Source organism: Indicator indicator, chromosome 1, assembly GCF_027791375.1.
Source record: "Indicator indicator isolate 239-I01 chromosome 1, UM_Iind_1.1, whole genome shotgun sequence".
In the NCBI taxonomy this organism is placed as follows: domain Eukaryota; kingdom Metazoa; phylum Chordata; class Aves; order Piciformes; family Indicatoridae; genus Indicator; species Indicator indicator.
The window spans coordinates 19,690,038-19,704,814 of NC_072010.1; the positions used below are offsets into that span (position 1 = coordinate 19,690,038).

The window sequence follows — 14,777 nt, forward strand, 5'->3', positions numbered from 1 at the left end:
ATTGATATTTCAAAGTATGCCTATAATTTGACAGAAACAAAGGACTATTGTGCTCCATCACAGCAACATTTTAAGCTACAGAAAACAGGACAGAATGACCCACGAACGATGCCAACAGTGCCTCAGACATTAGGATCCTAAAGGGATACACAGCCAGTCACCTGAAGGGATCTGATGTCTGGAAAAGCCATGTACCTCCAGGGTCTGCAACGTCTGTGGAGCTGCACGCACTCAACATCAGCCTCATTGCACTTAGGATCTCGATGTGTTATGGTGTTGGACGTTCTGTTTTGAAGACGCTGAGCTACACCTGTCAGTACTGCTGCTCTGCGTCACCGCCAGTGTTCAGCAGCGGACACTGTGCTGCATGCTGCCTGAATGAGCCCAGCCGAGACTCCTGCCACAAATTAGATTTGCAATAATGGTCTTGCTCCTGATCCTTTGTGGGGAAACGTGTGTGCCGATGATACAGGTTTACTAAAATGATCTATTACATCTGACCACAGAATCACTACTCAGTTATAACCTTTGTAATCTGTTTTACAAAATTAATATTGGATACAATCATAAGAAGAAACCATCCACACAATACATTATCAACACACGGTTTAAAATGGTCTACTTTTAGACCCTTAGTAAAAATGGATCCACAGGACCTGCCTGCGAATGGCAAGAAAAGGCCATTTCAAATAGAAAAACACTGCTCATGCAACATTCTTCACACACTAGACAATGAAATCACACCCAAATTGTCACGTGCTCACACTTCCTATTACACTCCAATAAGCAGAAGGCAATAAAGCAGCTTTAAGGTTATGTCACAATTTTGAAATGTTGAAAATACATACAACAGACAAAAATCACGGTGTGAATGCAACAGCATCAGTAAAATTAGGGAATTAGAGAGCGGGTTTCTTTTTTTTTTCTTTTTTTTTTTTTTTAACTTTTTTCTTTCTTATGTTATTGCACAGAGACCTTTTATCACATGTTCTTCAGCTTTATGCATCTTCCTAAATGTGAAATAAGTGCTATGGATAAAATAAAAATGTAGAAAAGAACAGCAGCATGATTTGTCAAAGTTAATTCCTATAATTTAGTAGGAAAAAAACCCCTGCTATATAAACAAAATATAAGTGCTCTTTATTCGTTTAAAAAATAACGCTGACAGTTGCAGAAGTCTGTAAATGTTAATCTGAGTAGAGGGATGCTGACCTCAAATATAAATAGGCCTAGAAATGATAGACTGCTGGCCTTGCAGATCTTGGTGAAGACCAGGGCTTCAAGTGTAATTATCAACAGAATTATTTACAGTAAAACTGACCTGAACTTTCAAGAGTGCCATTTTTAGGACCTGGCCCTGCAAGCTTCTGACTCCCCAGGATTCCTCCAGCCTCAGCTGAAGTTACACTTGAACAAGCACTGCAGGGTCAGCTCCTAAAGGATCAGTTAAAGGCCCTACTGTATTTGAGATTAGTCTTATCTGGAGTACCCTATACAATCATTTACACATATACAGGCTGACAAGCTCCGGTCTGATCCACCGCACCTTTGTCTTCTACATCAGACTTCGCAGACTGTCCAACTTCCATTCCAGAAGGTTTGGGATACCTGAATGGATACCCGTTGTCATCGAAGAACCTTCGGAAAGTAAACTCGTAGAAAGCATGTTCTGTGTGTTTGCTATTGGAAGAGGCTAGTGGATCCCATGTCCTGGTGCTGTCACCACTAGCATCGTTCCAAGGACTTTCTTCTTCAACTGGATCAAAATTTGACGTGTCCATTGGATGGCTGATCTTTGGAACATAGGGAGCTGGCTGCCTGCGGATATCAGTAGAGAAGTCCATAGAGTGAAAGAAAGAATGGGCCTTAATGTCATCTGCTCCATTTCTTCCAAGTCTGTCCTCAGCAGCACAGCAGAGCTTTGTGATGAGGTCGGTTGCCTCAGGGCTTAGCTTGATCTGTGAGGGAATGTGCAGTGTGCTTTCCCAATTTATCACCTAGAGGTAAGAAAGATATTAAACTTCTAGTCTTGGGAACAGAATCCTTCTGATTATCAATATTAACTGTAGAAAAGTGTGCATACAACTAACTAGTCAGCTCACAGTATGACCAAAGAAGGGCCACAGGGATGATCAGAGGGTCGGAGCACCTCTCCTGTGGAGACAGACTGAGAGAGCTGAGGCTATTCAGTCTGGAGAGGAGAAGGCTCTGAGGAGACCTTATTGTGGCCTACAGGAAAGCTGGGGAGGGACTTTTTAGGATGTTGGGTAGTGATAAGACTAGGGGAAACGGAGCAAAACTAGAAATGGGTAGATTCAGATTGGATGTTAGGAAGAAGTTCTTCACCATGAGAGTGGTGAGACACTGGAACACGTTGCCCAGGGAGGTGGTGGAAGCCCCATGCCTGGAGGTTTTTAAGGCCAGGCTGGATGTAGCTCTGAGCAACCTGATCTAGTGTGAGGTGTCCCTACCCATGGCAGGGGGGTTGGAACTAGATGATCCTTGAGGTCCCTTTTAACCCTGACAATTCTATGATTCTATGATTTATTTTAGAGTTTCAATAACCCAGTGACCAGATTGCACCAGTTGTTAATAATTACTTTAACGAATCAAGAAACTTTGTGTAACAGCAGATAAAAGGAGCAATTTCATTTTAAAAACAGGCAAATTCCTTCCTGAATACACCCCTAGTCAGATTTGAGGGTACATTTAATTTACACATGACTTCATGGAATGACTTCAAGGAATTACTTCATTTCATTTCCAAAATGGAAACTAGGAAAAGTGGTCATAAGATACATCCTTTCTAATAAAAAACTACTCCCTGTTTGACTTTGAGACACTTATATTGCCAGCTACACACACTGCCAACTGGCACATCAGCTTCCTCACATCTGATAGGTACTCCAAGGAATTCAGATGGATCAGCTTGGGCTTAAGGAACAAGAAATGTGCTGAGAAGACTCACAAAACTAACAACTACCTATGCGGTTGGACAAGTCACTTCCAGTCTCATATTCACTATCTTCACTGACTGGGAAAGGATTTGTGCCTGCACAGAACTAATTAAAACCAGGCTTTTTTTAACCACTACTCCTTTCTCTACTAAAACAAAGGAGGATAGGTCTGTGACTGGAGAAGAGAAAAGGTTAAAATTCTACTGCCACAAATTAGAATTTTGTGTCAGCTTACCTTCAGTTGGGTTTCTGTGGGTGTAGGAGCCAGAAAAGGAGGCTGTCCCACTAACATCTCAAAGAGGATCACACCCACACTCCACCAGTCACAAAGCTGAGTATATCCTGCGAGGCAAGGCAAAAGGTAAAACATACTCCATCAGTAAAAGGAGTATGTGTATAGAGTTACTTGCAATTAAGTATCAAAACATACAGAGCATCAACAATCCCGCTGTCTGGGAATCTTTCTGAATAAATTAAATTCCCAACAAAAGTGAGTGGTGAAATCACGTAATTAGAAAGAATGAAGAGGGGGTTTTTATGCCCTGTCCCACAGCTATGTAACTACACAGCACAAAATGGATGTGAAAGAATAACAAAAAGGTTTAGCGACTGATGTTCCCCCCTAGGTTCAGTGGAAGTGACACCAAGAACTTGAAAAAGTGCTGAAAGATACAGACTGTCTCTAGAGACAGCAGAAAGCCACAGACTACTCATTGAGCAAGTTCCAAGCAGAGAACAATTTCAGTTGCTTAATTGCTGTGACAAGACAAATAAGGTGTATGTTTGAGATCTCCAAAAAGGAATGGAGGACTTAAACACTGATTTCAATGGATGATTTGTGTCATCAGGTGATGCAGGGTGCAGTGTGAAATCTCTCAGCTTGAGAAAGATGAGGCTTAGGATTTGGTTTACAGACAACTTTGAATATCTAATCACCTTATTACAGTGACCATCTCTGTTCTGCACGGATAGCCACCAAGTATTGTCTAAACTCCTCAAACTGAGCTTTTGAATGCAGGGTAATTTGTGGAAGATTTTTTGGTGGGTTTCCCCAAGATTCTGGCTGTGAATCTTGTTTCCACAAGTTTATAACATAAATATTTAAGTGGCCCATCTGAATCAGTGATTCAGAAGCATCAGCTGGCTACTTACTGGTCTCTGTAAACTTGCTAGTAGCCACAGACATACTACCCTATAGGTAATCTGCTTTATATTTGAAAAATATCATTGCCAACATCTTCTGACACCTTTTTCAGCAATCTCAGTCAAAGGCCTCAGAATGTAGATATATACAGACACACAAAGTATGACCACCATCAATGTCAACGTGATGCTAAAAAGTGGAGCACGTAGAGGAATCTCTTCTCCCTAACCTGAACTAAGTGTTTGCGGCCTTCAGCATGGCAATCTTCCAAAGCAGCAAGCTTAAGGGGAAAAAAACCCCACAACTATTTCAAAACATTAATATTCACTTAAGCAGAAGAAAAATGCAGGTTATATACCTTTGCGAAGCAGGACTTCAGGAGCAATATAATTAGGGGTTCCAACTAGTGAGTGTGCTAGACATCTCTGATGCTGCTTCTTAGCTCTTTGTTCCAAAGTCTTCAGCCTATCTCCACATCTACAATTTGACACATCATCCCAAAGATCACTGGGCTCCATGCTGTCTTGTCTGATATGGCTCCCTTTCAAATGGGAGAGAAAGTTTACATTCATAATCATAAAAACACACAAAAAGTATTTGTCTAGATCCAGTTGTGCCATCTTCTACTCTTACCAAAGAACACCATTTATCGTCAAACCCAATGCGTTTCCTTTCACCTTCCCCTTCACGACTGGTTTTCCATAACCAGCAAAAGGTCTCTGTCTCAGGGCAAGGAAGCCTGCTCCCACATGGGACATACAGAACAATGGAGTATAGTTAGGCCAGCTACACCAATCGTTGGCTAGCTACACCAATTGCTGAGGCTCTTTTTGACAAAAGATGCCAGTACTCCCCAACGCCACACACACAAGGCCTGTGGACTACTTTAAATCTGTTATTTGTTATTTCACCATCAAAAGAGACCCTGAAAACATGTATAAACTGAAAAATTGCTGCTGCTGCTGTAGTCAGCCACAATACTGATAGGGATTTGAACAGTACTAGAAACAAAGGACTGGAAACAAATGAACTGAGTGAGCCAGAGACAAACAGACACATCATACTGTCATGGTGTCAATGTGCACACCACACGTGTTTTCTGAGCCAGCATTTCTGCCAAGTGGTACCTGTTTGTTTCAAAATAAATAATGCAATACCATTACAAATAAAGTCTAAGAACATTACCTTTCTGATAATATTTTGAATTGTGAGTCCACCTGAATCCAGTACACAGTCCAAAGTCAGTCAGTTTGATATGCCCATCGAGGTCTATCAGAATGTTGTCGGGCTTGATGTCTCGATGAATAAATCCCATTTTGTGCACACTCTCAATAGCCAAGGTGAGCTCTGCAATGTAAAATCTAGCCAGACGCTCTGGAAAAACCTCCATCCGAATCAGCAGACTCATCATATCCCCACCAGGGATGTAGTCCATCACAAAGTACAAGTTGTCTTTATCTTGGAAGGAATAATAGAGTTTAACTACCCATTCATTGTCTGCCTCAGCAAGTATGTCCCTCTCTGCTTTGACATGAGCCACCTGGTTCCGGTTTAGCACATCTTTCTTCCGCAGAGTCTTCATGGCATAGAGGGCATGGGTATCCACTTTGCAGGCCAGGCACACTTCTCCAAACGCACCAATACCCAGAGTCTTGATTTTCACAAACATAGATTTGTCCATTTTGGCCCTTTTAAGTCTGTTGTAGTTGGACTCCTTCTGGTAGAGAATTTTCCTCATTTGCTCCTGTTCGGCTTCACAGAGGCCAGCCTTTGTAAAGGAAAGAAAACCACAAGAGCAAGTACGGTTACACTCACAGCAAGAGAACCAGCAATGAGCATTCCCAAAGCATTTCTCAGAAAAATTAGCCAAGAACCAGAAAAGATGCATTCAGGAGAAGATACTCCCTTGTCAGTCTGCTGAGGTATTCTGAATACTGGCAAATTCACTGTGCCCTAACTCATTCCCTGAATTTACCATATCCAAGATTGGTCTGTGCTTTTAATTTGACTGAACAAAAAGGCATGGGAAAATACTACCAGAGCCGAATGGAACAAACCTGATCATGGGATTTGGTTTACACCTTTCTGCCTACATGCAGCAGTTCACTTTGTTCATTGAAGGGTTCTCCGGGGACACTCATATTAATAGTTCCCACCTTGAGTACTTGTAATTAAGAAGCTGTGTTTGAGCTACACATTCCAAGTGCCTTGGGAACCTTCTTATGAAACTGTTTTTTCTTCCTCTGTGAAAAGCAGCCTCCACTTTCAAAGTCTGTAGATCTCCTGAACTTACAGAAGTCCTATGAACTACTCCCTTTTCCCTTCCAAAATATGTGCATATAACTCTCAGGCCTGCCCTCAGCCACTGCAGCCTAAACCTGGCGCCATTTTCCCTTTAAATGTATTATTTTGCCTCTGTACCTAAGCTGTAAAAAGCTGGCTTGTCTACCTCCTGTCTCCAGCATGCCTCCAAGTAACTGCAAGTAACATTTCACATGGCTGTGGGGAGCAATCTCCTGAAAAAGTGAGAAGCAGTGGTATCCAACCAGACCGTCTCCACCCTTCAAGGCAGAGCCTGCACACTGCCAACTCTGCCTGCTTCTGTGCCTGCCCCTCTCCTGAGAGCCACTGAAGCACCTAGGCTCATGATCCCCAAGTTCCTCTGCTAAGTGGTCCTCTGCAGCACTGCACCTTTCTTTCTGCGCGTGCAACAAATGAGCCACTTTGAGAGAAATATTTAGTGCCTGGTGAGAAAAGGCAACAGGAAGGAGGGTGGAGGGAGCTGCAGCTGACTGATTAGCAGGCTAGAGACCCAAGCAATTCACCCACATGGCTGCTGCTTAGATTGACTTAATTTTGTATCTGTAGTCTAGGTCTTCAAAGATGAATGTGGCAGCCAGACTATGCAGTGAGAACCCCATGGCATAAAATGAAATGTGTATGAATAAAGGATGGAGGAGGTCTGCAGAAACTGGCAGAACAGGTAGGATGAATTTTTAGACTGAAGGCAACAGCCAAATCAAAACAGGTAATACTGTTTTTAAAACCTAAGGCAACTACAATCCATAATAAAGCAAGTGTTCATTGTTATAAAATAATTAATGTGTTTTTGGTTAATTCTAGAATAATGTAATATGCAGGTAGCCAAAATCTCCTGGTATATTATTCCAGCCACTGATGATGTTGCTAGGGGAAGGAGTTGTTTTTGTTTACGGGTGAATTATCGGAGTGATTAAGTGAAGGAAAATTGAAGAGTCAGAAGAGAATAACTAATGCAATTAGCTGCTATGCTACTTCTCTAGAGATCATTCCCTGTTTTAATCTCAGAATATCCAAGCAATCCAAGACAATCTGTACTTGCAGTGAGGATAAACTATTAATTACCACTAAAATGCCAACTTTTCAAAAATTTTAGAAGCTATTTGTTTAATTTTAACCTCAACAAACTGCTGAGTTTTCTGGACCAGTGTAAGCATCAAATTAATTGACTCTGTAAGTTCTACTAGGGAAGACTGAGTAGCTAATTATTATGCGTTAATAATAGCTTTCCACAGAGTTTACCCTTAAGTAGACTCATCATATTCTACTCATGGGGATATTAAAAACAAAACTGCCAGAGCCACCATCAGAACTTGGCAGCTTTGTTTTAAGCAGCCCTATCAGTGAATCAGCTTAGGTTTAAGAGCTACAATCAGGCATGAAAGAAGCTCTTTCACTCAAAGTGCACCTCCTTTAGACCTGTTTCTAGAATGAGTTCCAGCAAGGGTCCCACATTCAGTTCAAGCTGGCCAAGATATGACTCCTTGAATTATATTATTGTTTCTATGTGTTTAACAGACAACTGCCAGTCAAGTATTACATATTGATCTGAAGATATGGCACAGTGAATATACTGCCAAGTTCAACCAAGGCTGTGGTGAATGAGTGGCTATCATGGAGCAGTGAGGAAGAACTGGAGCAAAGGGAAAATCTTTCCAGAGCTTTCAAGAGCTACCAAAGCATTGCTAGAATTATCACAGCCTCATGGCTTCTGAGCTCTTGCCTCAGCAAACCTAATACTCTCCTACTACAGGAGAGTTCTGCTTCCATTTTACCTTTCTGGTATGAAGACATATTACTTCACATCTCAATTTTTTCAAACAGCCTCCCAGACCTTCATCCACATCTCTGACTGAAAATAGTTTGGTATAGAGAAGTGTTGGATACCTACTACTTCCAGTGGAAACTGTCTTTATAAATTTTTTGACCGATTAAACCCAGTAATAATCAATATGACCCCATTATCTTTTATTATAACAAAACAAGGAGAATTACTTTAGCCATTTCTTGCTCCAATTGCAATCTTCTGTTAATTTTCTGCTGGTAGGTCTTTATGACATTTTCTACATGCTGTTCCATGTAGAACTTGAAGGCAAAAGGTGAGTAGCTCTTTATTCGTGATTCTCGCTTTTCTTCATCTTTGCCATTTTTTCGCACAGGCACCGGGGATGTCTGAATCTGCTTTTTATCCTTGCTTGCCTTTTCAGCTTTACTGTTCTTGCTGCTTTTATCATTTCGCTCACTGTTCTCCTCAGCCTTATTGCACGTTGAATTGGGAACTACACGAAGGGTCTGCTCTATGCCCATGCACAAGCAGTTGATATCAAACTGCTCAGAGCTACCAGAAAGTAATAAATGCTTGGGATACGGTGGTGGTGGACACCGCAGTTCCTGGTTACCGTAATCTACATCTAGTTGATAGGCATTAGCTGCTCCAACAGGTGGCAGATGCTGCTCAATGATCTCCAAGCCATCCACAGCTGGTGCCTGTGCAGGTAACCAACCAGGATGGGAAGGTCCCACTGCAGTCTGAGGCTCAGGTCTCATCACTCGCATGCTCTTCACTGGCTGGAGAATATGAGCAGATGTGACCGCTGTGATTGTATTTGGAGATGTGATTGAAGGATCAGGTTTTCCTGGAGGAACTTGTCTTATAGCCACTGTCACCTGTGGCTGTTGCTGGTGGTTGTTAAATGAGTTTGTTCTGCTCGGCACTGTGGCATCAGGTCTGAAGGATACGTGTTGCCGTGGAGATGTTTCTATTCCTGAATTTTGCAAAGAATCTCGGCGTGATGGTGTTGCTGCCTGCCACTGCTGAACTTGAGTACTATTCATGTCATAGAGGTCCATGTTTAGGCTATTTCTAGATGGAGTTAATAGATTTTGTGGTGGACTGTCTGAAAAATCGTTGGCAAAGGCTGGACCTCTGGATATCGCATGCATTTGGTGAGAAGAGGGACTTGCCTGTTTGTGGTGAGAATGTGATATATACAGGCTTGCTGGTGTCTGCTGAAATGCGTGACCAGAATTATTCTGAACAACTGCCCCTTTATTTGGGAGATTGGTGTATCCTCCCTCCTGCTGCATTTTGTTTTGGAAGGATGGACTCCGCTGAACACCATAACCCATAGGTTCCCCCTGCACCATCATGTGCTGCCTACTGTAATGTTGGCTGTTGGAGCCATGGGATGCCTGCAGCTGCAAGGCTTGACTGCTGTGATTGGCCACTGGATAATTAATCACAGAAGACTCAATATTTGTAGGGTATGTTTTCTGCTGATGGCTTGTTGGTGTGCTGTGAGTGCCTACTCCAGACGGTCGCTGTACAGGAGCATTCATAGCTGTAGACTGTGAAGTGGAGATTAAATAGTCCATATATGGCCTTGGAACTTCAGCAAGCATATTTGCACCTTCTGCTCCAAAGCCTGTCCCTTCATAGGCTGCACCACTGATTTGATGGTAGGACGGAAAAGATTCATTTGATCCTTCAAAGCTTGGCCTGCGGGTTACATTATTTGGCACAATGCCCTTTCCTTTAGAAAAAGAACACAGAAGAAGAAAGTTAGGAAACAATTCAGGTGAATCAATTTGCGTTACTCATCCATCTATATCTACAGACATACACACACACGTGCACACTGCCTAAGGACTGTGAGTTATAAAACACCTTCCAAAATCTAAATGAAGCACTCAGAACATTTGAAGTTATAGGTGCCAAGTATTACTATCAATAATGAGCTACTGGCCCACAACACTGCTCATGCCAGGAATCATCAGGGAGTCCTATCAAATTATGAAAATAGAAGCACAAATTCCTTAACTGTGAAATCATCAGATTACACTACAGCCTGGCTTTTTTAAACCTGGACCAGTATTACCAGGTGCTACTCTCACACAAGAGGAAGATACAGAGCAGGCGGTCAAGTACATCACCAAGAGGAGAAAAAAGATCCTGGAAGGACTGTGAACACAACTTAAAATTAACATTCCTATAAGCAACTAGGTCATCACATAGTCCACTTCTCTATAGTGAGCTCACTGCTGATGCTGGGGACTAATCTGTTTACATCCCTCTGTTTCATCATGCTCCTCAAAAATCCTTGTTTTCCTCTCACAATAAAGGCTTACGGTTTGTCCTGTATCCCTTCCAATGTTTGACACAGAGTATCCCCTCATATTACTCATCTTCCATCTGTTTGGAAGGCAAATCCTTCAGCGTGTCAACATGTTAATCTTAGTTTGAAGAATGTGAAGAGACAAGAGCAGCATTCCTATACTAGAAGTGCTAATAGCACTTTTCATCATTTCTTTGATCTGAGGACAAATTGCAGGTGTATAAAGCACTGGTTGTGCTAAAAAGACAAGAGATACTCTGTGCTGTCACTGTTTTTTTTGTTCCTCTTCTGGTTCTTTAGCTTTCACAAATAACAGAACTTGGCTCATGGATGCCTAAACCATTTCCTTTTATCATCTTGACTTCACAAGGTCTGCAAGAATAGTTGTCTTGAGCTAACAGGCTTGGACCCTGGATTGACAACTTTCCCAATTATTTGTATTACAGCATGTTCCAGATGAGCCAGGTGCAGCACACCTGACCACAGCTGTTGCCTTCTCTCCTTGACAGACCAGCCCTGCTATACACAGACACACAGGGATGTGCACACTACTAAGACAGGTCTATGCACTCTCTCTGCACACTGAAGAGGCTGCTCACACACTAAAGGACACTTTCATAAACAATGCAGTGTGGAACAATCAATCAGTGTTCTTTAAAGTGAAATCTATAATCATCAGCTCTTCTTCCTCTGAAACATAAGGCCATGCATGCTGAGGCTGTACTTACAACAGCATGCCCTGGTAGCTCATCTGATGGGACACAGAGTGATGCATTGATGAAGCTGCAGCAATCCAAAGCATTCTAAGAAGTAGTTACTCTGGCCTGGAGGCAGGAGGCAGCCAATAATATCCATTTCTCATCTCTGTCAGTATGATTCATGCTGAGCCTCAAGGGCAAACTGTTCTCTATCAGAAGCCACAAAGGAAAGTAGCAGCAATAACTGTCCCCCTTTGGGACACATACCTCAGCTCTGTAAGGAATCTTGCTGATGTCAAGAGAGATATGAAGTCCACCTCCTAGATTTATATACTAATAAGTCTGTTCTGGTCTGACAGAGGAGTATTTGAATTTGTAAAGATACTAAACATGGTAGCTGTAGGTAATTTTTTCTTCACATGTTCCTAGTCAACACTGTAACTGCTATGACTATCTCTTGTCTGTGAGGGTTTAGATCAGAATGTATTCTTAAGATTAAGAATACTCATGGGATCATCTGGTTTTATACGTACATAACTCTCTGTTGCACAGTAATACCTTCTAAGTTTTGAGTCTTCCCAGTATGCTGAAATTTTTGTTAATGTTACCAATGAAGTTAAAGCAGACCAAAAATGAATATTTGAAAATCTATTTCCATACACCAATATACAGAATTCAAAACCAGAAGATTTTATTAAATTCTCAAACTGCAACCGACAAGTTCCCAAGCTGCATTTCATGCTTCCTAATGAACCAGAGGAGACCTACTCTATCATAGAACAAACTGTATGACTCTCTGGCACCTCAGGTAGGCAAACATCAACTGCATGATAAGCTTAAGTTTTGCATTCTGTGTATCCTAAAAGCAAGGGTGAAACTTCAGCTTGAATGGTGAAGTATTCAAAACAGATGTATGCATTGGAATGTTAAGAAAGCAAAACTAAACATACAACAAATAACCCAATAATTAAAATGTTAGCCTAGAAATAATTTTCAGCCCTTTCAGCTCCTTAGGACTTGATGTTTTCTTTCACTTTAGGGAATTAAATCTTTGCTATACAAAGCAAAATACAGTTCAGTAATTTGGTGAAAGTTCTTTCAAATTCTCCTTAAGGCCCAGTTGAAGCCACATTTGTGCATGTTTTAGGACAGAGCTCTTCAAATGGCAAACTGGCCAGTACTACTTTGTCTGTCAGGTGGTCATCCCGGAGGGTGGTCATCCTATGGGAAATGCCTTCTTAGGGTTTTCGATAATAAAACAGGAAGACTGAGAGAAAATGGCAGATGAACTGTTCCTCACACAGGACCATCACCATTTCCCACATCTGAAGCATTCCTGAGAGCGACCAGCTGGAAAATGACATCCATCCACGTTTCTGTCTTCCTTATATGTGGCCACCCTCAGAGTCTCCCAGGAAAGAAGTGACTTTACCGAAGATCTCCTTCCTGTCCAGTGATTTCTCTTGTGTAAACTGAATGAGCTTTCTCTTCCTCAGCTTTACTCATCTCTGGGCATGCCTTTCTATAAACTATGCCAGATTTAACAACCTTCCCAACAAAGATCTTCAACTTGAGCAAGAAGGAAGGTGCTGCTAAGGTGGCTAAGAAATTTGTCATGTGACAATCATTTGCACTCAGTAAACTCAATTAATGACCACACTTAGAGATCTATACTACTGTAATCACATTGATTGAATAGATTCGTTAAGTCCAACATAGACAAGATCTTTAAAGTCTAAATGTTGCCAGTGACACAAGAGAAATTCCTTGTCCAATGAAACAGGCCCCTAACAACAGCTCACCAATCTACTCAACCTTTTGTCCACTAACCCCTCTGCAGCCTGTGATAGCACCCTGTGATTAAGCAGGTTCAACCAGTCAGAGGATGGTTATTTGTCTGCTTGGCCAATTTTTGAAACTGAAAGAAGATAAAAGCAAGAAACTCTAGCCAAACCAGAGTGTATCCTGATCCCAGATCAAAAACATTCTGCAGTGCTGTAAGTGCCAATATCTGAATAGAAACAACTCTTGCAACGCCTTTTGTCAGCTGTGGTCTGATGTTTGCTGACGAGGCATATGCAGGGCTCGACTCCTCCAATTTGCTAATTTACATGAAACAGAGCAGACTCATGGGGATGAGTGAAAAAACTTCTGCTATCTTGTCCCAGGCTATTTCTGCAGTGTACTTAAACACAGATGAATTCTTAGGAAGTGAGCTATCTCACAACTCCGTAGCAATTACCTAAGTACATGCTTTTCCCTCACAGTAAACTTGAGATGAATGAGCTGACTTGTACTGAAGGATAAACACCACTGAGCACAAGGACAACTTTTGCAAAGTAGGTGAGCTACATTCAGCATCCAGCCCACCTCACCTTGCAGGGCCATATTCACAATACTGGCGGTCCACTACTTCTTACCAGCAATGACTCTACATTAAAAACCAGCTTATTGCAACCAAAATCACAATTTAAAAAATAAAAAAGCTCCTGCTTACCTGGTGAGGTCTGCTTAATTACACGCACTATCTGTTCATTCCTGGGATCCAAGTAGCTCATCTTACTGATATACTCCAGAGCTGCCTCAATGCTTCTGCTACCCGTCTGCTTCAGTGCTCGGACAGCCATCTCCTGTGCAAAACAAATAAGAATTGAATCACATCAAAACAAAACTCAAGCACTGTACTGCAGGCTAGAACCCAGTGAGCATTCTTACATTTATAGAAACATTTTATAATTCACACCAGATCACAGCAGTCTGAAGCCAAATGGACTCATATTTTGAAAACATTTGCATGTCTTATACAAATCAGAAAGTAAAAGAACAAAATAGCAAAACCCGCAACCTACCCAAACAAAGAAGTGTCAAATGGAAATGTGTACCCTTAAGTGTCCTTAAAATAAATTTTGAATCAGGTCTGTGAGAGGCAGCATGGTTTGACATAGGATAAAACAGAATGAAAGATTTAGCTTTTGTTATTTGAGAGCACATCTTTTAGTCATACCTGAACACTTTGAAATCTTAACCCTGTCAGAGATGCCACAAAAAGCCAATTAGGCAGGGGTTGATCTCTGTTTATTAAAGCCAGTGGGGAAGAAAGACTGTTTTCACTACAGCTGGGACATCATTCACTACCTGTTTGGAGAATGACTCTAGGCACAGTGGACTGCATGTCACTGGTTAGTCTTTTTAGCTGTATTTTACTGGGCACACATCGATCACTGAAAAGTTAATACAGGTGCCAGACGCACAACCTGTAAACTAAAACTGGGGCAAACATGAATGTTGTAGTTAAACCACTCTAACACAACCATGGTTAGCATCCTCTGCTCTACAACCAGCAAGACACACACTCCTGCACATTGTTTATACTTTTATGTGTAGCTCAGGTATATAGGATTCCTCTCAACAACAACTCCAGCCTCCAGTCACAAAGCAAAACTCACAAATCCTCACAAGGCTGTATGGCCTTTTCTGAAACGATGGAGAAACTCAGAGCTTTAGTGTTGAATTCAACTCTTAGAACTTCCCTCATCAAAAATTA

At 41.7% G+C, this 14,777-nt stretch overlaps 1 protein-coding gene across 2 annotated transcripts in view; it reads right to left on the reverse strand.

The window, feature by feature from the left end:
* Nucleotides 1-974: 974 nt before the first annotated feature.
* The window catches only part of LATS2 (large tumor suppressor kinase 2), a 44,693-nt gene continuing 30,890 nt past the window's right edge, over nucleotides 975-14,777 (reverse strand). The window contains exons 2-8 of one of the 2 annotated variants that reach the window (XM_054390942.1): nucleotides 13,731-13,863; nucleotides 9,649-9,953; nucleotides 8,416-9,618; nucleotides 5,287-5,869; nucleotides 4,460-4,642; nucleotides 3,193-3,299; nucleotides 975-1,997 (exon numbers count right to left, since the gene is read on the reverse strand). In XM_054390942.1, the coding sequence (XP_054246917.1) occupies nucleotides 1,503-1,997; nucleotides 3,193-3,299; nucleotides 4,460-4,642; nucleotides 5,287-5,869; nucleotides 8,416-9,618; nucleotides 9,649-9,953; nucleotides 13,731-13,863 (3,009 nt within the window). In that variant the 3' untranslated portion in view covers nucleotides 975-1,502. Of the gene's footprint in view, nucleotides 1,998-3,192; nucleotides 3,300-4,459; nucleotides 4,643-5,286; nucleotides 5,870-8,415; nucleotides 9,954-13,730; nucleotides 13,864-14,777 lie in introns of both variants that reach the window. The other variant, XM_054390934.1, reaches the window with a different exon arrangement.